At 46.2% G+C, this 20,046-nt stretch overlaps 1 protein-coding gene across 3 annotated transcripts; it reads left to right on the forward strand.

The window, feature by feature from the left end:
• Positions 1–6,282: 6,282 nt before the first annotated feature.
• On the forward strand, positions 6,283–17,482 carry Gsdma (gasdermin A). 3 transcript variants are annotated; one of them, XM_058571584.1, is made up of 13 exons: positions 6,285–6,407; positions 6,953–7,044; positions 7,708–7,926; positions 8,125–8,305; positions 10,968–11,133; positions 11,972–12,068; positions 12,545–12,592; positions 12,958–12,984; positions 13,516–13,536; positions 14,155–14,309; positions 15,175–15,289; positions 16,466–16,539; positions 17,061–17,482. In XM_058571584.1, exons 3-13 carry the CDS (start codon positions 7,713–7,715, stop codon positions 17,301–17,303), a joined length of 1,341 nt encoding a protein of 446 aa, XP_058427567.1. In that variant the 5' UTR covers positions 6,285–6,407; positions 6,953–7,044; positions 7,708–7,712; the 3' UTR covers positions 17,304–17,482. The 3 variants fall into 3 exon arrangements, with proteins under 3 accessions (XP_046276562.1, XP_058427568.1, XP_058427567.1); XM_046420606.2 differs by lacking the exon at positions 6,953–7,044 and having other exon boundaries at positions 6,283–6,407; XM_058571585.1 differs by lacking the exons at positions 6,953–7,044; positions 12,958–12,984 and having other exon boundaries at positions 6,283–6,407.
• The last annotated feature ends 2,564 nt before the right edge of the window (positions 17,483–20,046 follow it).

Raw genomic sequence — 20,046 nt, forward strand, 5'->3', positions numbered from 1 at the left:
TCCTAAGCACCACATCAAAATAAATAAATAAAATAAAGGTATTGTGTCCAACTACAACTAAAAAATAAATATTAAAAAAATTATTTTTCAAGCTGGGCCCAGTGACACAGGCCTTTAATCCAAGTAACTCTGGAGGATGAAGCAGGAGGATCACAAGTTCAAGGCCAGCCTTAGCAACTTGGTGAGGCCCTAAGCAATTTAGCGAGACTTTAAAAAATAAAAAAAAAAGCATGGGAATGTAGCTCAATGGTAAAATATCCCAAGTTCAATTCCCAGTGCCCGATCCCCCCAAAAAAATATTCAAGATGGCAGCAGCAGAGCATTAAAGCAAGCATGAACCTGTGCCACTGCTTAAGTTGCAAGCCTATGAAGCCGGCCCTGGTACCAAGTGACAGGGTGCAAACCCTATTGTCCTCTTCTCCAGGGGAAAGGTGAAACCACCTGTCTCCCCTCCTCCTCACCCCCTCTTTTTTACAAGATATCTTTCTTGTAAAAATCTCCTATCATCCTGTGCTGGAGGGGAAAGGGTGAATCAGCTGCCTACTGTCACTTACATACATTCTCATAGGGCCGAGCTCCCCAAACCACCTTACTATCCCCTGCCTCCTGGAGGGAGATGGCATGCACCTGGTCCCTCACACCAACAGTTGCTGGCCATGTCTGTGGAGAGAGAGACCATTCTCCAATAGACCAGCTGGTGTGACATCTGGGTTGCAGGGTGAACCTGGGGGTGGCAACTAGGACAAAATTGAGTTTGATCTCATCCAGCTCCATTCCCTCACTCACAATTGAGCGCTCTCAGGCCCTAAGAGCATGAGGGACTTTCATGAGGGTCACACTTCAGGCTCCTAGTAGAGCTCTCTACAGAACGTAGGTATCCCAGTTCTTAATCCTTGCCCATTTCTGCTCAACTCTAGCATGAACAGGTTGGAGACAAGGGGAGGGGAGGAGTGGCAAGCATGGGGATAGAGGCTGAAGTTTAAAATGTCATTGCAGACTTTCTCTGAAGTTGGTAGCTCTCCCAATGCAAAGTATCTTGTGATGTTTTTCTCTATGGTGAAGATGAAGCCCATCCTGGACCAATATTTCTTCCAAAGGGAGACAGTTCCCTTCTGTCTTCTCTGTAAGCTGCTCAGGGGCTTCTGGAGGGAGGAGTTGGTGACTAGGCCCTGATGGAACTTTGTGGCCTTGTCATACAAGGGGACAGACTCCTCTACACCTGGGAGTCAAAAGCCTGTCACTGTTCTGTGCTCTGTATGCCATCCTTTCCATATTTTAGGTCCTGGCCAACAATTCCTAGCTCTCCAGATATTTTTTCCACTAAAGATCCCAACTCTGGGGGCTGGGGATGTGGCTCAAGCGGTAGCGTGCTCGCCTGGCATGTGCGGCACTGGGTTTGATCCTCAGCACCACATACAAATAAAGATATATCCGCCGAAAACTAAAAAAAATAAATATTAAAAAATTCTCTCTCTCTCTCTCTTAAAAAAAAAAAAAAAAAAAGATCCCCAACTCTGGCTAAGAAACATAGAATAAATAAGGCTTGGGACAGGCCTGGAGGAGCTGGTAAAAAAAAAAAAAAAAAAAAGGAGCTTTGACTCCAAACTTGCCTTAGATATGAAGGTTCCATCTAGGACCCAGTCTCTTTTTAGCAAGGTTCAGGAGATGACATCCGTCAAGAGGGCTACAAGATAGACGAGAGCTCAGACTCCTACTCCTGCCACATCCATCAGCAGGGGCTCAGGAAGAGTTGGGGTGCTGGATGATCAGTTGACAGAGGAAACTTATCTGGGTTCAGGCTGCCACTGGCATTGTGATCCTTGGCTGAATGAGCCGAATGGGCAAGGGAATTGGCAGTGGGGGGCTGGAGACAGGGCTGACACTTTGAAGTTTGACACTGAATTTGGTGCATATCAAGCTGAACATTAATATCTACTCAACTAGGAGTTTGGGGGTGTCTTGAGCTCCAAAGCTGATTTAGTAATTCAGGAAGAAACCTCAACATTTTTAGGGGATAAGGAAAGAATGTGAGGGGCTGGGTTTGCAGCTCAGTGATAGCATGCTTGCACAAAGCCCATGCTTGATCCCCAGTGCTGCAAAAAGAAGAACAAAGAAAACAGTGTGGGAGTTTTGCTTTGTTCAGATTGGAACATTTGTGGAAATATAGCTCACAATCTGTGATCTGCACACCAAAAGTTCCAGCCTCCCATATGAGATATAAAACACAACACCCTGTGAGCATTCTTCCTACCCCTCCACCAGACGGTCACATCCCCATTCTAACCCATCTTCATATCCAGCTTTTCCACCTCATTTTTCTCAGAGAAGATCAGGAAATATATATGTAGGAGGGGTCACTGATGTAAACTCTCCAGGCATCCCATTTTATACAAGGGGTTCCCCTATCCTACAAGTATGTTCCTGATTCTCCTCAGGCCATAATCCACAGAATTGCAGCTTATTCCCATTCTTGCCTGTGTCAGTCAGTGGCTTCCACCTATCTATCACCATCTATCCTTCTCTCTTTCCCTTTTTGGCCCTTTCCATAAGGAAAAATCAACCACAATAAAAAGAAAAAATGAGTAAGGAAATAAGGCCCTGTCCCAATGTGTGTCTGCAGAGCACATTCTGGGTCAGACAGACATTAAGATTTCCAAAGAGGGGCTGGGGTTGTGTGGCTCAGTGGTAGAGCACGCGCCTTGCACGTGTGAGGCACCGGGTTTGATCCTCAACACCACATAAAAATAAAGGTACTGTGTCCATCTACAACTAAAAAAATTTTTTTAAATATTTCCAAAGAGCAGGTGGCTGGGGCTTCCTGCCTAAATTAAGGCAATTATTCTCTTTCAAGAGTCCCGCACAAATTTCGAGCAACCCCACACAAATCATAAACTTGGTCCTCCTCCTATCACTTACCTTGATTGGCCACCAGAGGGAGATGAAGAGCAAAGCAAAGCGGCCACCTGCCTCAGCACCTTGCACAACTCCCCACCCTGCATGGGCCAGTTTCAGCATTAGTCACTTTCAATTGACCTAAAGAGTTCTTACAGATTCGTCACTTTTTTAATTTAATTTTTTTAATACTGGGGATTGAACCTATGACGTTGCCCGAGATTTATCAAACTTAAATCTCTTACAGTGCAATTTAAACTCTAAGCACTGGGAGTACAGATCAGTGGTAGAGCAGTTGCTTAGTCTGCATGAGGCCCTGAGTTTAATCACTAGTGGAGGGAGGGAGGGGGAGAGAGAGAGAGAGAGAAGGAAGGGAGAAAGGAACATCCCAGGGACTTTTGACTGACCTCACAAGCCTTTATATCTTCTCTCTTCCTTGAATCTTGTAAACCCTATGCTTAGAACATCACCAGGCAGTTTCGTGGAATGGTGCAATGGGGTGGAGTGGGGATGGAGGTGGGACAAGGAGAATGAGGACAGGTTGGAGAGATCAGAGTGGACAAAGGAAGGCAAGAGATATGAAAGGAGCAAGACTTGTGGGCCAGGAGGAGAAAAAGTCAGCTAGGTGGATTTTTTGAGTCCTCAGAGCAGAAACACATATGACTTTCCTAAACCAGTGTTCTCCAAATCTTTAGAAAATGAGCTAGATCTTGACCTTCAGCCCCTGGAAGGAGATAGAGGTTAGGAAGTAAATCGCAAAAGTCTGGCAGAGGCAAAAGTGGGTTGGCAAAAAGGCAGAGAATGGAGCTTCCTTCCCTAGGGCTGATTACGGGACAGAAGACTGCACAGCCCCAGGGCTTTATGCTGGATTGCAAGTGTCTTATCGATGCAGTGATTCAAAGAGACAGAAATCCAGAAAGAACCAGGTTAATAGAGAGACAGATGGAAAGAATATAACATATGTGGAGAGCAGGCTATGCTCTGCTCTGAGTTAATCCATGATATATAGAACAGCAGTTTTCAGGCTGTTCCTAAAACTTTGTAACTCCATTTTGTAAAGAAGTAGTTCACCATAAGCTACTCCATTTTGAGTTTAAGTGCTGAGGTGTAAGGTTTCTATATCTTGTTTATACAAGTAAATAACCACCATCTGCCTGACACAACCATAAGGCATAAATAGATAAATAAATTAGTCATGCTAATAAGGATGACCACCTGTGAACTATCAAATTAATCAAAAGCATGTGGATGCATGGGTGTATCATGCTCATATCGGAGATACCAGACAACCAAAAGAAACAACCACCTCATCAGAGACCCATAAAAGGAGAACCACCCCAAGAGTGGACACAGTGGCACCTTAACCTCATCCTCTGGTCACTCGTCACCAGCTTTCTCCAGGAAAATCATCACAGTGACAAACCTCCAAGTCTCTGTCCTTGGGTTTTAGCAGCATTCAGTTTCTCCTGGCCCAGATGACCACACAAGTCCCACTCCATTCTGACGTCTCAAACTGACATTCCAAGGTGACACTGTGAAACTGCTGTCCCTCTGAACCTTGGCCTAAAATGAGTTTCTGTGTTTTAACAACTCTGAGCCCTGAATAATTTCTTTGGCTGACCATCTACAGGGACATTACATTCAGATAGTCTGTCTTTACTCTGAGTTCAGCCTTCTAAACCCCTGTGGCTGCCTTAACCATTTTTTAACCTTTCAGTAACACACACACTCACACGTATAAAGTAGAATTTGTGACTTGAGAGTGTTATAGATATTAAACATTAAGATTAAAATTTTAAAAAAAAGATTAAAATTTAAAAATCTGCCTGATTTAGGACTACCAGATGATCCACAAGTATTCAGTAAACTGCCGCTGATTAAAGTGGTTTAGCCTATGAATTTATTATTATTCAATAAATTCTGACATCATGGCAAGATACAAATATGTTTCATCTATGTGTTCATGACAGAGCACACTCAGGACAACATACAACACATTTCTACATACATGCACACTTGTGACAGGGACCAAAAGACTAATGACAACCTTCCCACACACTCACCTCCCCAACTTTGCCTCTTCTAAGGAAGAGGGACATTGGATGGCCTATGCAACAGTTAGAGGTGTTGAAGGAGGAAGTGTATGATAGATACACAAAGAGGGCAGGGGTGGATGAGAAGGGAAGCAAGCAGTGTGGTAAGGAGTGGGGACCAGAGAGGCAAAGGCAAGGTGGTTTTCATTTTGTTTTGTTTTGCTTTAAAACATAGGGAGGAGCCATATGGGAGCATCTGTCACACTGAATGAGACCTTGAAGACAAAAGTAGAGTAATGAAATGTTTAGGGAGTTTTACTGAGTCTGGGTGGTCTCATCTTCCCATTCACCACCAGCTCCTCAAGGAAACCTCCAGAAAAGATCAACCGTACTCTTCACGTCCTTCACGTTTGCATTACTTTTTCCATGAGCACTGCTGAGGAATGCCTCACGGTGAACGCAACAGCTCATGGGTGTTCAGGACCCACGTGCACACATACGAGACCACGGAGCCCCATGCTACAGGCCTTGCGTGTAAATCCCTTAACTTGTCATCTACAGAGCTAGGCATGGGTGTCAGGTCTCCTTTAAAATTCCTTCCAGGCCCAGACAGAAGACAGAAGCAGGACCTGAGTGACCTACAGTGAGACTCCTGACCCCCGTCAACAGGCATCTTGGGCTTTTCCAGTAATATTGCTGCTATGCCTCTGCCTCTGTTGACAGACATGTGTGTATTCAGTGTTCCACGAGCAGCTGAGACACAGAACACTTTACCCCAGAAAACCTCCTGGCCTAGCTCCGTCTCTGCCTAGACTTATGCATCTAGCGGTAGCAGAGATATGTATATGGGGCTAAAACAAATGCACTGAGGCAGGGATGGGGAGGCTGACACACAGGTCCGTGAAGAACAACTTCTCAGCTGCTCTGTTCTCTCCTGGAATCTCTTCTGGAATCTTATCCCCTTATCGCACCTGTAAGGCCTACCATGAATCCCAGATGCTTCCTGATAGACCACGTTCACATCAAAACAAAGATGCCATCCCTCCTCATTCATACACACATACGCACACACGTGTGTGTGCACACACACCCCCACTCCCTCTGCCTCTCTGTATCTCCCAAAGATGGCCACAAACTAACCTTCACCTGCCACCTAGCTCTTGGCCCGGTTGCCCCCACCTACGCTAACACCTTCCTGGCAGCACCCTATCCACCCCCTCAGCCCTTTGGATGCCAGAGCCTGGGGGCCTGGGGCAAGGCGCACCTGGAACAGGTTGATGCTGTTCTCCCGGAAGTGGAGCGGGAGGGGGTGGGGTCACTGGGGCAGGCGGGGTCCCTTGAAGCCTATATCCCTGTCTCCACAGAGGCATAAAGCAGCCTCTCCTGGCAAAGGACAGTCATCCTCTCAACCTGCAGGCAGAGCAAGCCCTGGGCCCTCACTCCACACCAGGTTTCCTGAAGGACCCAGAGCATCATTCCCTGGTAAGAATTTGATGACGGGAGAGGAGGCAGGGGACAGTTTGGTGATCTAGGGAGCTGAGTGGGACCAGAAGGGCAGTCGGGTAGGTATCCTGATAGATCTTGGGGACGGAAGGGGAGGTGGCCCAGTGAGCGCCTCTCTGGTGAGGAGTCCCATGTGCCCCCAGTTATCCCCAAGAGGTTGTCCTAGCCCATCATGGTCCTCCCAGGAGTAAGGGGTGACAAAGTACATTGGAGCATGAAGAATGGCCTCACACATCTGTGACTGTGCCTCCACTTCCCTGTCTCTGTGAGGTACCACAAGAAAGCAAGGCACTTCCAGGCCAGCTGGTAGGTTCTCTTCCACCCACAGGGATAATCTGGGTGTGCCTCCAGCTGCCCAGCAGAGCACCTGGACTTGAACATCAAAGACAGAGATCTAAGATGGTGAAGCTCGGGCTCTCGTAGGCCCCACATTCTCTGAGGCCCTCTTACCCCAGCATGTGTCTCCCAGGGCTGCATTCATTCATTCATTCTTTCTTTTTTCTTTTCCGCACTCATTTGCCAAGCTCCAACTCTGTGCCAGGCACTGCCTTGGTACTGATGCTACCGAGGTGACTAAGACCCATTGCCAGCTGTCGGGGAAGTCGCAGTAGAGTAGGTGAGTCAGGTGAAGAGATCATAACAACATAAAGTGGCAGGTGTTTCAGGAGATGTACACAGCACTTGGCTGTGAAGTCACCAGATGCCTGAAGGAGTGAGGGGAGGTGTCACCAGGGAGTGACCTAAATTGAGTCTTTAAAAAATGAATAGGAATGCTTTAGACTGGGAAGAGGGTATGAAAAGCAGAGAGAACAAAGGCAAAGAACATCAACATGCCTGGAGCAGTGGGGCAGCCACCATGATGGGAAGTGAACCCCCATCAACAAAGGGCAGCTAGTGCAGTGCCCAGCTCTGCCTTCCGACACCTTGACCCCAGTGGTGGCTGCTTCCCTGGCAATGGCTGCTCCCAGGTGTGAGAGAAAGCTTCACTTCTACAGCTAATGAAATGCTCCATCCAGGCTCTGTGACTGTGAAAAAAAAAAGAATGTAGACTGAGAAAAGAGCCCTTTGGTTGTGGCTTCCCTAGCCCGCCATGTAAGCTCTGGAACCTGAGTCTCCTCACCATAACGTGAAAACTTCTCGGGTTCTTTCCAGGTCTAACATTTGAGAATTCAGGCATCTTTAAGAGCTCCCCCTGCCCCAGAGCAGGGTGGCTCCCCACGGCAGGGACCTTACCAGGTCCTTGGCAGCCATCTGGACAGTCTCATCTCTCTCCTCACAGGGACAATGACCATGTTTGAAAATGTCACCCGGGCCTTGGCCAGACAGCTAAACCCTCGAGGGGACTTAACACCCCTGGACAGCCTCATTGATTTCAAGCGCTTTCACCCCTTCTGCCTGGTGTTGAGGAAGAGGAAGAGCACACTGTTCTGGGGGGCCCGCTATGTCCGCACCGACTACACCCTTCTGGATGTGCTTGAGCCAGGCAACTCACCCTCAGGTGAGCCTCAGCCGTGGGACTGGATTCTGAGGGGTGCTGCCGGGTAGGAGTCAGGCACCTGCCCCACGAGGAGGACTGGGAAGCTCCTCTCTGACCTGCTATGGTTAGGAGTCATCTCCTCGACAATCTCATTAGGAGCTGAACAGGTGACAGAGAATGCCTCTCACCCCAGACCCTTCTATCTTCTCCTTCCTGCAGATCCAACAGACTCTGGGAACTTTGGCTTTAAGAATATGCTGGACGCCCGAGTGGAGGGAGAGGTGGATGTACCAAAGACGGTGAAGGTGAGGGGGACTGCCGGGCTCTCCAGGAACAGCACGCTGGAGGTCCAGACACTCAGTGTGGCTCCCAAGGCCCTGGAGTCCTTGCACGAGGAGAGGTGAGAATGGAAAGGGCACAGGGGCTAGCAGGGTGGGGTGGGGTGAGGCAGGGCATGGAAACGGTGCATTGGGCCCTGAGTGAAAGGGTGAGACCCTCACACTGACCTACGCCGATGTGGTCACCACGGGGAGTGTATTCAGGCCATTTCCTAAGCACTCCTTTCTGTCCTTCACTACCCCCAGTGTCACACACACCTGGGGATGAATGCATCCACGTTCATGAGACCTTGGAAAAGTCATTTCTCTCAAAACTTCAGTTTTCTGAATGATGGAGTTAGATGATCATTCCTAAGGTTCCTTCCAACTCTAGAACTATTAAATGCCTTAAAATGGGGAGGGGCCTGATCTTAAACTGCTCCCCCCTGAAGCATGAGCCCAGTGGTCTGCTCCCATAAGTGAAGCTTTCTGCCTGGCCCCATACACACACCAAGCACACCCTCGGGGATGCTGTCCCAACAGCACATGGGGTGTGGCAGATGCCACATTGATGCTAGGCTCCATGTATGTTTGGCTTGATGGGGGAACTGACTTTCAAGTAGTTAAGTAGTGGTTAAAAAGAAGAGGTAAGGACTGGGGAGTCCAGCTGGAAGGGCTGGAGTGTTCAGAAGTTACTCAGTAAACATTTGCACTACTCTGGTTGAATGAAAAGCATCCTGTTTTGGGCTTGGGTACCCCTCGAGCATCTTTTTCCAAGAACTCTGTGACCTAGGAAGGTGAAAACTAACATATCGGCAATTACTAAAATCCAAGACAAGAAGTGGTCAGTGCCAGGGGAATGAACCTTGTGGAAGGCCATAGGAACTTCTCATCAGGGAAAGAAGGTAAGACCCCACAGAGGTGGTGGCCCATGATCTAGGGCTTGAAAGATGAAAAGAAATTATTCACCAGGGCTGGGAGAAGACACACAGGTGAGACCTCTCAAAACCAATAAGAACAGTCCATCTGGCAGGTGCAAAAGAGGCACCCGTGAAATAAGAAGAAGATGCAGGGTGGACTCAGCTCATGGAGGAGCAGGGCCAAAGAAAGGAGGTGGACTTGTAGGCTCTGATGTGTCCCATGACAAGATGGAGGAAGTTGTTGGATAGAGGAAGAGGGAGAGGGGTTTGAGAACCAGGAAAGATACCGTTCTACTACCCATCAGAGATGTAAAATGACGACAAGAGCTGGGCGAGAGCAGCTGGAATGAAGACAGAGGAACAGATGGACAGCCTATTCTATGCAGAGGGCAATAGAATGGCCAGATGCAGTGGGGTATGCCTGTAATCCTAGCAATTTGGGAGGGTGAGACAGGAGGATTACAAGTTCAAGGCCAGCCTCAGCAACTTAGCGAGGCCCTAAGCAACTTAGCAAGACCCTGTATCAAAATAAACTACAAAAAGGGCTGGGATGTGACTCAGTGGTTAAGTGACACTGGATTCAATCTCCACTACTACTACTACTACTACTACTACTAATAATAATAATAATAAAGGCAATAGAATGGACTTGGCTTGGCAGCTGATTGCAGGGTGAGGGCAAAGATTTTGTCAAAGATGACCCTGCGTTTTGACCCAGATTGTGACATTATGAGACATTGAAGGTGACATTACAGGTGATAAGAAGACAGAGGTGAGAAGTGGATCTGTAGAGAAAGATTGTGAGTTTCTCTTAGACGTTTTAAATTTGTGGTTCTGCTTTGGCATCAGCTGAGAATGTTTAACAGGTAGTTGGAATCAAGGACCTGGAGATCAGGAGTGAGAAGGTGCTTTGGGCCCTCAAGTAAAGACACATATGTGTTGAACAGCAAAATAATACTGTAGAAACTGGGGGGAAAGTTGGAGGGAGTTCCAAGAGCAGAGGGGTGAGAACAAGATCTCTGAGAACATAGCATTTTATGGAGCCAAATAAACTGGAAAAGGGGGATTCAGACAGAATGGGTAAGATTCAGGAGCCAGAAAGACAGGGGCAGAACCAGCATGGTATAGTGTGCTCAGAAACCAAGAAAAGACAGAGTTGCCTTGGACAGCAGGTGCAGTGTCATTGATTTTGATGAACATTGATTTTTGTCATTGTGATTTCAGCTAAGTTGGGGAAATAGAAGCCAAGTTATAGAGAATTCAGAATTCAGGGCAGTGAGGAATTAGAGAGTGGGTACAGTTGGGTCTTTTGAGATATTTGCCAATAAAGTAAAGGAAAGAAATAGGATGGTCATTTGAGAGAGTAACTGGATCAAAGGAAGTGAGTTTTTAGGATCAAGGACATGTTTATATGAGGAAGTAAACAGAAGGAGCAAAAAGAGAGGAGAGACTGGTGTTAATGGCAAGAGATGAACCCAGAAGAGATGAAATGGAAGGCAAGGAAGGAGAATCATGGCCAAGCAGAAGGAGAAGGGGAAAGGAAGCAACCATGAGGCCCTTTCTGGGCCAGGTTCTGTGCCAAATGATGACCTGGTTTACCTCCACACTGGAGGGAACCATCTTTATCCTCCTTTTATAGATGAGGCAACTAAGCCTCAGAGAAGCTGTAGTTGATCTGGGTTTCCAACTCAGACTGATCCCAGAGTCCTCACTCCTTCCCTGTCACCATAATGTCCAGTTCCTACAAATGACCGTAGAAAAGAGAAGGGCATGGCCCAGGTGGGGAGAAGCTCTGGATGGTCCCCTTATCCTTCTTCTGCCACAGGAAGCTGGCAGCAGATCACCCTTTCCTGAAGGAGATGCGAGATCGTGGTGAGAATCTGTATGTGGTGATGGAGGTGGTGGAGACGGTACAGGAGGTCACTCTGGAGAGAGCCGGCAAGGCAGAGGGCTGCTTCTCCCTCCCGTTCTTTGCCCCACTGGGGCTACAGGTTTGGTTCAAACACACACACACACACACACACACACACACACACATAGGCATTTGCATTCCCAGAGGTTTCATTAACTTTGCTGGACAGGTACCCACTCAGGATACTGAAGAAGACTTACTGACTTACCCCTTCTCCTACCTCCTCAAGATCCAAACCCTACTTGGCCAGACACAACCCCCTTCTCCAGTTGATGGTGCCCAGTGTGAGCAGATCTCTATTCCAGATGCCACAGGGAATATTGGGAAGGGGAAACATGCTCCTGAGTTTTCCCTCATAGTACTCCCAAGCTAAAAAACAGAGCTCCTTGCTCACAGAAAGTTCTCAGGCTCAAAGTCAAGATGCATCAGTTAAATCCCAGAGACTACAGTCATGGGAAATTCAATGGAAATACGCAAGGCTCACATACCTATACCTAGTAAGTGTAAATATTCAAGGGATGATTTGGCATTTGGGGACAGGAGGAGAGCTTAGTCATGAAAGACTTCTGAATGAGGTAAGCAAAGGACAGATGGAGAAGAGAAAGAAGGAATCAGGGCCTGGAGGTGGGACAGGGTGGTGTACAGGTACTTGATGGAGCAGGTTGGCCCAGTTCCTTTCATGCATCTGAACCAGGAAGAATCCTGGATGGGCACTGGAAATGAGTGGGAGGGCTTCAAAGCCCGTTCCACAAGTTCAGACTGGATAGAAAGATGATCTGGGACACTACTGAATGGTTCCCAACTTGCTATCTCCCCAAAGCTCTCAGGCCTGGCTTTCCACCTGCCCCCACCACCACTCCCAATGTCTCATGCTTAGGATTTCTGCAAATTCACAAATCCTCATTGTCTAATTCTAGGGATCTGTAAACCACAAGGAGGCTGTAACCATCCCCAAGGGCTGCGTCCTAGCCTTTCGAGTGAGACAGCTGATGGTCAATGGCAAAGATGAATGGGGTGAGCGGAGTCCTGGAAGATTTTTCCCTAAGATGACAATTACTCGCATCATTACCAAGGCATCCTGGTCCCCTCTTGTGGCCATGTCAGGGAATGGCAGAAGGAGTGTATTGTATCATCCAGTGCTGGGGACTGAGCCACAGGGCCTGCTCCAGAGGAAGGGGGAAGGGGCTTATGGGTTCTGAGCATCTGCTGGGTGCTAGGCATTGTGGAGGCTGGGACAAGGGACATAAAACTAAACAAAATCAGCCTCCACTCTCAAGAAACCAAAGGAGGATCAATGCCAATACTAGGATGCCAAGTAGAAACAGTGCTATCTAGGAGAGAACTTCAAACTTCCTGTAGTGGAGGTCGAGTGGAGAATTAGATGAGCCATTTGAGGGACAGGATCTAGCCCTGAGAAAGGGGCCCTTGGGCTTGAGGCTGGAGAAAGAAGGGTAAGCTACCTCCTGATCTTCTTCTCTTGCTCCTTGCAGATATTCCCCACATCTGCAATGATAGCATGCAAACCTTCCCTCCAGAAGGTAAGTGAACTGGCTCTCCACAGCTCCTGCCCTGCCCTCTACTAGCAGATTCTGTAATCCCTCTGGGAGCCCCCTGCTTTTGTCTCCCACATCCCAGAATATCTATCCTCAACTTTAGGAAAGACAGAGGTATATAAATAGTGCCCACAAGGGACAGAGAGAAGGACAGAGACCAGAGACACAATCAGAAGCAGAAACAGGACTTGGAGTCAGTGTGTGTTGCCAAATTGTGGGAGTGGATGAGCTAACAGGATCTCCATGTGTTTGTATAATCATCCCCCATGAAGCTACCTTGACAGATGCTTTAGACAAAAAAGGCAGAAATTAGTTTTATGCTGACCGATGTGCATTGTTTCTCTCTTCAGAAAAGCCAGGAGAGGGGAAATGCGCACGTAAGTGATCCTATCACTCCACTGCAACTTTCTTGACTCTAGTTTAAAAAACACTAGTCTTTTCCCCTCCTGCGTGAGACTGACAGGGAAGAGGGCAGAGCAGGTCTCATTAGCAATTGTCCCTGACAAATGGCAGAAATTCTGCTAGCTTAGGAAAAAGCAGTGGAAGGGGGAGACCTTTGGACAAGATGCCCAGGTGGTCTGATATCTCAGACATTTATCCCCAAAGTCCTTGGTAGCTATAACCTATTTCAAACATATGTGTTACTCTGCCGCCCAGAGACAAAAACTGAGTCACAGTGATGCCAACTCCATCTGGATGCCCCTTTTCACATTCCTGATAGCTCTTCTCCTGACCCATTCCTGATTCCCAGGAATGGTGCAAGAGTATCTTTAAGATAGTTGGGATCTCCCAGGAGCCAGACTGGACCTGTTACCGCATTCCGATTAGTGTTTCATGCCCTGGGGATGGCTGCCAATCTGAAGGTCTGTATTCTTATCTATTTTGTTTGTTTTTCTTATGTTTTCCAGTTATCCAGGCATCTGATGTTGGTAAGGAATTTTGTTTCTTCCAAGATTTTGTCACGAAGGTGGCAGGAGAAGCATTAGGGTAGAGGGAAGGCCAGGCAAGGGCTGAGTGCCAGGTTCTAGGGTTTGGAGCCACTTCCAGGGAACCACTTTTCTGGTACAGAATCAATGTATTCCCTGGATGCCAGGCCCCGAGAAAGCCAAGTTCTGGTTCATGCTCTCCCTGGATACAGAGCCACTGCTCTCTGAAGCATCCCCGTCTTGGCCTTTAGGAGGTCACCAAAGTCATTCTCCCTTGTCTACTAAATCTTAAGAAGGGAGATTAGACCTTCCTCTCAACATTTAGCTGGCATCTCTGAGAATGGGAAGTCATTTGCTTACTGATACAGGATGAGGCCTGGGGTCTCCAGGATGATTAATTGTTGGATTAGATGACACCGCCTTGCCTCACCCCTTCTGTTGGGGCTGGAGGATAACTTCATAACTCTGATCCTTGGTAAAGAAAAAAAGGCCATCTCAAGCTGGAAGCAGGGGATGGAGCCCTGAGTGGGGTGAGGGGAGGAGCCTAGGGGAGAACACTTTCTGAAAGAGAGGAGAGGCTGTCAGTTGAAGGACTGGTGTGTATATTTCCTGTCCTCATAGGGGAGGTACATGAGGATTTTGGGACACTGAAAGAAGAGGTTCAGAGAGAGACCCAAGAAGTGGAGAAGCTGAGTCGAGTGGGGCAAAGTTCCCTGCTCAGCTCCCTTAGCAAACTTCTAGGGAAGAAAAAAGAACTCCAAGACCTGGAGCTTGCAGTAAGTCCCCAGCAGGAGGATGGGAGGTGTAGCAGAAGGAGGGGTTTGGGTGGTGGGCATTTGGGGCACTGCTCTTGGTGGGGATACCTGACAGAGGCAAAAAGTGGCCAATGGCCAGGAAAATAACTTCCCTGAGACTGGGCAAGTGCCCCCAGGCTACCAGGTGACCACTGCCCTCTCTGTCCCCTGAAAAAGGCCAAACCATACAGGTTTCCCTGAGATACACACTCCCTTTCATGGACAGAAGGTGGACAGTAGACCAAAAGTGCCTCTGCTGGAAGGAGCCAGAAGCTTTCCAGAGTCCAGAATCCAGTAACCAAGGAACGCAGGAGTCTAATCCTTTACAGGATTTGTTACTACATAAAGAGAAACTGGGAAAAGGGAGAGAAGTGCCATGTATCGAGGGACTATCATGTGTCAGGTGCCACCTGTTCAAACTTTTTTGTCGTTTTTTGGTACCGGAGATTGAACCCAGGGGCACTTAGCCACCGAGCCACATCCTCATCCCTTTTTAATATTTTACTTAGGGCTGGGGATGTGACTCAAGTGGTAGTGCACTCGCCTGGCATGCGTGAGGCACTGGTTTCAATCCTCACCACCACAAAAAAAATAAATATATTGTGTCCACCTAAAACTAATATATATATATATATATATATATATATATATATATATTTTATTATTATTTATTTTATTTTATTTACTTAGACAATGTCTCAATGAGTTCCTTAGGGCCTCGCTGCTGAGGCTGGCTTTGACCTCCCATCCTCCTACCTCAGCCTCCCAAGGCCCTAGGATTACAGGCGTGAATCACCACACCAGGCTTGTTTGGGCAATCTTAAATGTCACCTACCTTTTCCCACAGCTTGAAGGGGCTCTAGACAAGGGACATAAAGTAACCCTGGAGGCACTCCCAAAAGATATCGTACTATCAAAGGAGGCTATGGATGCTGTCCTCTATTTCCTTGGAGCCCTAACAGGTAAGTAGGGAATAAAGTCTTCACTTTTTCAGTGATAGAAATGAATCACCTGAGTGAATACCAGGACATTATACTACAGTTTTTGTAGTTTATATATACATTTTTTAAAAGAGTAGATTCTTTTTTTTAAGAGAGAGAGAGAATTTTAATATTTATTTTTTAGTTTTCGGCGGACACAACATCTTTGTTAGTATGTGGTGCTGAGGATCGAACCCAGGCCGCACATATGCCAGGCGAGCGCGCTACCACTTGAGCCACATCCCCAGCTCTATATATGCATTTTTAAAAAGTAGTTCTATTCCTAAGGATTCATTTGATCTCTCTTTTGTGTATGTGTATATTTTGTTGTTATTATTATTTTTGGTATCAGAGATTGAACCCAGGGATGCTTAACTACTCAGCCACATTCCCAGCCCATTTTTATATTTTATGTAGAGACAGGGTCTCGCTGAGTTGCTTAGGGCTTTGCTAAATTGCTGAGTCTGACTTTGAACTCCCGATTCTCCTGCCTCAACTTCCCAAGCCACCACATCTGGCTCACTTGATCTCTTTGGATAACCTGAGAAGACAGTCTTTCTTATAGATTTGGGAATTAAGCCCACTTTTTTCAACTACATATATAAACCTTCTGCACATAGCTAAGCTCACACACTTCTATACTGATATCTGTTAGCTTTCATTTCTGAGAGTAACATCCTATAATCTTGTCTCTACATTCTCTCCTTCCCTCTACATGAAACATCCCCCCACTTAGAAAACTCTGGTGGTTGGAGTCAGGTGATAGGTGGCGAAGAAGGGGAGGAAACAAGGAAGAAAAAAAACTCTCTTGTCCTTTAGGTATAAGCTGAGGTGTTTGTTCCCATAAGAAGGCTGCCTTCAAAAGCCAGAACCAAAGTAGACCCCTCAGCCATGGCTCCCTTAACACCCCAAACTGTAATTCCACTACAGTTTCTTTGTCTTCTCTATAAGACTGCAATTTTCTTGAGTGAAGGGAGTATGATTTTTACATAACACCTGGCAGAGAAGCCTAGCATAGTGCAGGCATTCAACCATGAATGAAGGAATGAATTAATCAATCAATGCGTGCCTGAGTTCCAGAAGTATACTATTTGGAGTCTGCTATCCTCTCTGCACCAACAACATACATCTCTTTCTCTGCTTTTTTTTTTTCTCCAGTGCTGAGTGAAGCCCAACAGAAGCTTTTGGTAAAGTCCATGGAGAAAAAGATCCTACCAGTGCAGCTTAAGCTGGTGAGAAATACACACACACACACACACACACACACACACAGTGTCAGGCAGAGTTCAGGAGGAAGTAGCTAGAACCAATGGAAAGGTATAGATTTAGCCTGATGACAGAAGAGTCTGGAAGGCCTCTCCCTTATTCCAAGAGCTCATGCTCACTTCTCTTTCCATGTTTCTTCCTTTTTGTTATTTCACAACAAGGGGAAGGGCGAATTTCTGGCCATACTCTGGGCTTATCAGTCTGTTCTTGGGAGAAGAGACAGAAAACTGGCTTTGCTTATTCCAAGTGATGTAAGCAAATCTTTTAATGTCTCTGAGTCTATCTCGATTTATTCCTCAGTAAAATGGGGCCAAAATAAATGCACTGCTGATTGTATAGGGCTGTTAAAAGACCCACATGGAGCTGTAATGTGAAAGATAAGGAGTTATGATAAGGAGAATATAACCTTATGGTTTTTACAAAGTCGGGAAGAAGAAGAGAGCCTTCTAGATCTTCCTTTCCATGATATTTTGTTTGGTTCTTGCAGGTGGAGAGCATGATGGAACAGAATTTTCTGCAGGATAAAGAGGGCATTTTCCCCCTGCAACCTGAGTTGCTCTCCTCCCTTGGTGAAGAGGAACTGACCCTCACAGAAGCTCTAGTGGGGCTGAGTGGCCTGGAAGTGCAGCGATCAGGCCCCCAATACACGTGGGATCCAGACGCCCTCCCCCACCTTTGTGCCCTTTACGCTGGTCTCTCCCTCCTTCACCTGCTAACCAAGGCTTCCTAATGAAACTTCTGTCTGCCCCCTGCTCCCCAATGCCTGCCCAGACTCACAGTGCTGTGTCCTTAATACCCAAAGGCATTTCAGAACTACCAGGACAAAGAGGACTAAAATCCTAATTGATCACCCATGATAACCAAGTTCTACCTGCCCCACTCTGTATCTCACCCTCTACCTCCACAACCCACTAAGCTGGTCTGCTAATGCCTAAATCCTGTAGAAATAGAAGCACTCAACCTTTAAACTATGAGCCATTTCAGCAAAACTGAAAAAAAAAAAAAAGATAAATTAGTTTCCTATCCTAATCTCTCCCACTTGTGCTTAGAAAAAAACAAGCTTTATAGGAATTAGAGAAAATTAGGATAATGTGTCTTTTGGTGTTTTTCTTTAAAGAATTTGTCATGGGATGAACCAAACAGCTATGTACAACCATAAAGTTCCAATAAAAATAAATAAAAAACAATTTGTCATAAGGAAATTCTTTATGCCAAAAAAAAAAAAAAAAAAAAAAAAGAAAGATTAACCTACTACCTATGAGTCATATGTACAAGATACTACTCTACTGTCCTCAGGTCAGTTGGAAAATGCTTAGAGAACATTTATAAGGGTATAGAAAGTGGAATGTAGAATGACAAGATCATCAAGGCATCTTGTCTTCAAATAAAAACATTTGGAGTCCTCTAGCCCCAGGTTGAGGGATTAGGGGTGGGAAAAAATAGAGCTAGTACAAGCACACAAGAAGAAAACTTTCAAGTTTGTTGATTAGAAAATGCAGATGAATCTTTAAAAATGGAACCCAAAAATGAGATTGACCCAAAACTTTTTTTTTTTAAATTGTGTTATCTCCACCAGGCATAATGGTGCACAAATCCCAGCAACTCAGGAGAATGAGATAGGAATAACACAGGTTCAAGGCCAGCCTTCGCAACTTAGTGAGACCCTAAGCAACTCAGTGAAACCCTGTCTCAAAATAAATTTTTAAAAAGGGCTGAGAATGTTGCTTAGTGGTTAAGTGCCCCAGGGGTCAATCCCCAGTACCCAAAAAATCCCCAGTACCCACCAAAAAATTGTATTATTTTCTTCTTTCAGCTTTCTATCTTCAATTCAGGGTGATTGTGGGAGAAAGCAGTGTGGATAGGTTTGACCTATTGACCTGCTAATATGTGTATTGCACTCTCATTAAACTTCTATGTTTACATCCTTCTCTGTCTAAAACTGGGCTTGAACATCTTCTACCAATCCTTACCACCCCCACTCCCACTCCCACCCACGGTGCTGGGGATTGAACCCAGAGGTGCTTAACCACTGAGCCACAACTCCAGCTTTTTTATTTTGAGGCAGGATCTTGCTAAATTGCTTAGGACCTTGCTAATTTGCCGAGGCTGTCTTTGAACTTCTGATCTTCGTGCATCAGCCTCCAGAGTCGCTGGGATTACAAGTGTGTACCACTGCGCCCAGCTCCACCAATCTCTTTTGAAGTAGTTTTATGGGAGGGATAATCTCTCCAAGGCTTTCGACCCTAGGAATCAAACTCTCCCCCTTCTTAGCCAGCACTTGCCCAGGCTAATTCCCTCACTCACCAAGAATTCATGATCAACTGCCAAAAGCTTTGTGTTAAGCCACCTCCCACTTCTGGGCATCTTCCAAAGCCTCACTAATTGCTCATGGACATCTTGGGTTGTTATCTGCTGACTTGGTTGTTTTTCCCTTGTGATGTAAAATTAATAGACAGGTGAGTTATATCTTAACTATCCAGAAGGGTAACTTGGATTGTAAGGATGAACAACACAGCAAGTCTATGTTCTGCCTTTATCATTCTCATCCACCTCAGCTACAGATATGGTGTTGTGAAGAAGACACTTTAATGTGTTTACTCCAGTGATGATTCAAAAGAATGTTATCCAAACTCTAGCCCTGGGAGGTGAGAGGACAGGAAGGACTTGGTCAAAACATGTTCTTTAAAACTGGAGCACACACTTTTTTCATTTAGCAAGGTGGCTGTTTAATACAGGCAATTATTTGCAGCAATAGTATGAAAGGAAGAATACAAAAGATATGTTAAGATATCACATATAAGGGCTAGGATTGTGGCTCAGCGGTAGAGCACGGGCGGAACCCGGGTTCGATTCTCAGCACCACATAAAAATAAAGGATGTGTCCATCTACAAAAAAAGATATTCTCTCTCTCTCTCTTAAAAAAAAAAAACCATATCACATATATTCATATGAATACGAGCTAGAATATAGTCAAAACATATCCTCTGCCTCTAGGTTCTTGCAACAGGGCTAGATTGTGTGAAGGGTCCATCTAAGGTCTAAAACTTAGAACTTCCATTTATGGAAAAAATCAAGGTTCCAAGATAGGAAATTACTGTATTGTATCTTAAGAAACTGGAACCAGTATCCTCCTACCCTACAGAATCACTGGGGGAGTTCTTTGAAATGTAAGTGGGCAGGGTTTCTTTCTGGTCCAATTTAAGGCCCCTCAACAGGTTCCCTAAAGCCTCTGCCAGTGCAGACTTTCCACCCTTACAATCTGCTGCAGGCCAGAGCAAACTGTCCACTATCTTACCTTCGGACACCTTTCCCCCACCCCTCCCCGCTACTGTACTAAATTCTTGAGCAGTTTTCCACACCCCCACCCATGCCTTCTGCTAACCTTCATCCACACAGAGAGTGGACCCCTATCTTTTATTAAACTGCAGTGATTCTACGCAAACACACTCTCCCCCATTCACACTCCCAGGCT

This window comes from Marmota monax, unplaced genomic scaffold (assembly GCF_021218885.2).
Source record: "Marmota monax isolate L192 unplaced genomic scaffold, Marmota_monax_Labrador192_F-V1.1 WCK01_AAM20220418_F8-fsc00064, whole genome shotgun sequence".
In the NCBI taxonomy this organism is placed as follows: domain Eukaryota; kingdom Metazoa; phylum Chordata; class Mammalia; order Rodentia; family Sciuridae; genus Marmota; species Marmota monax.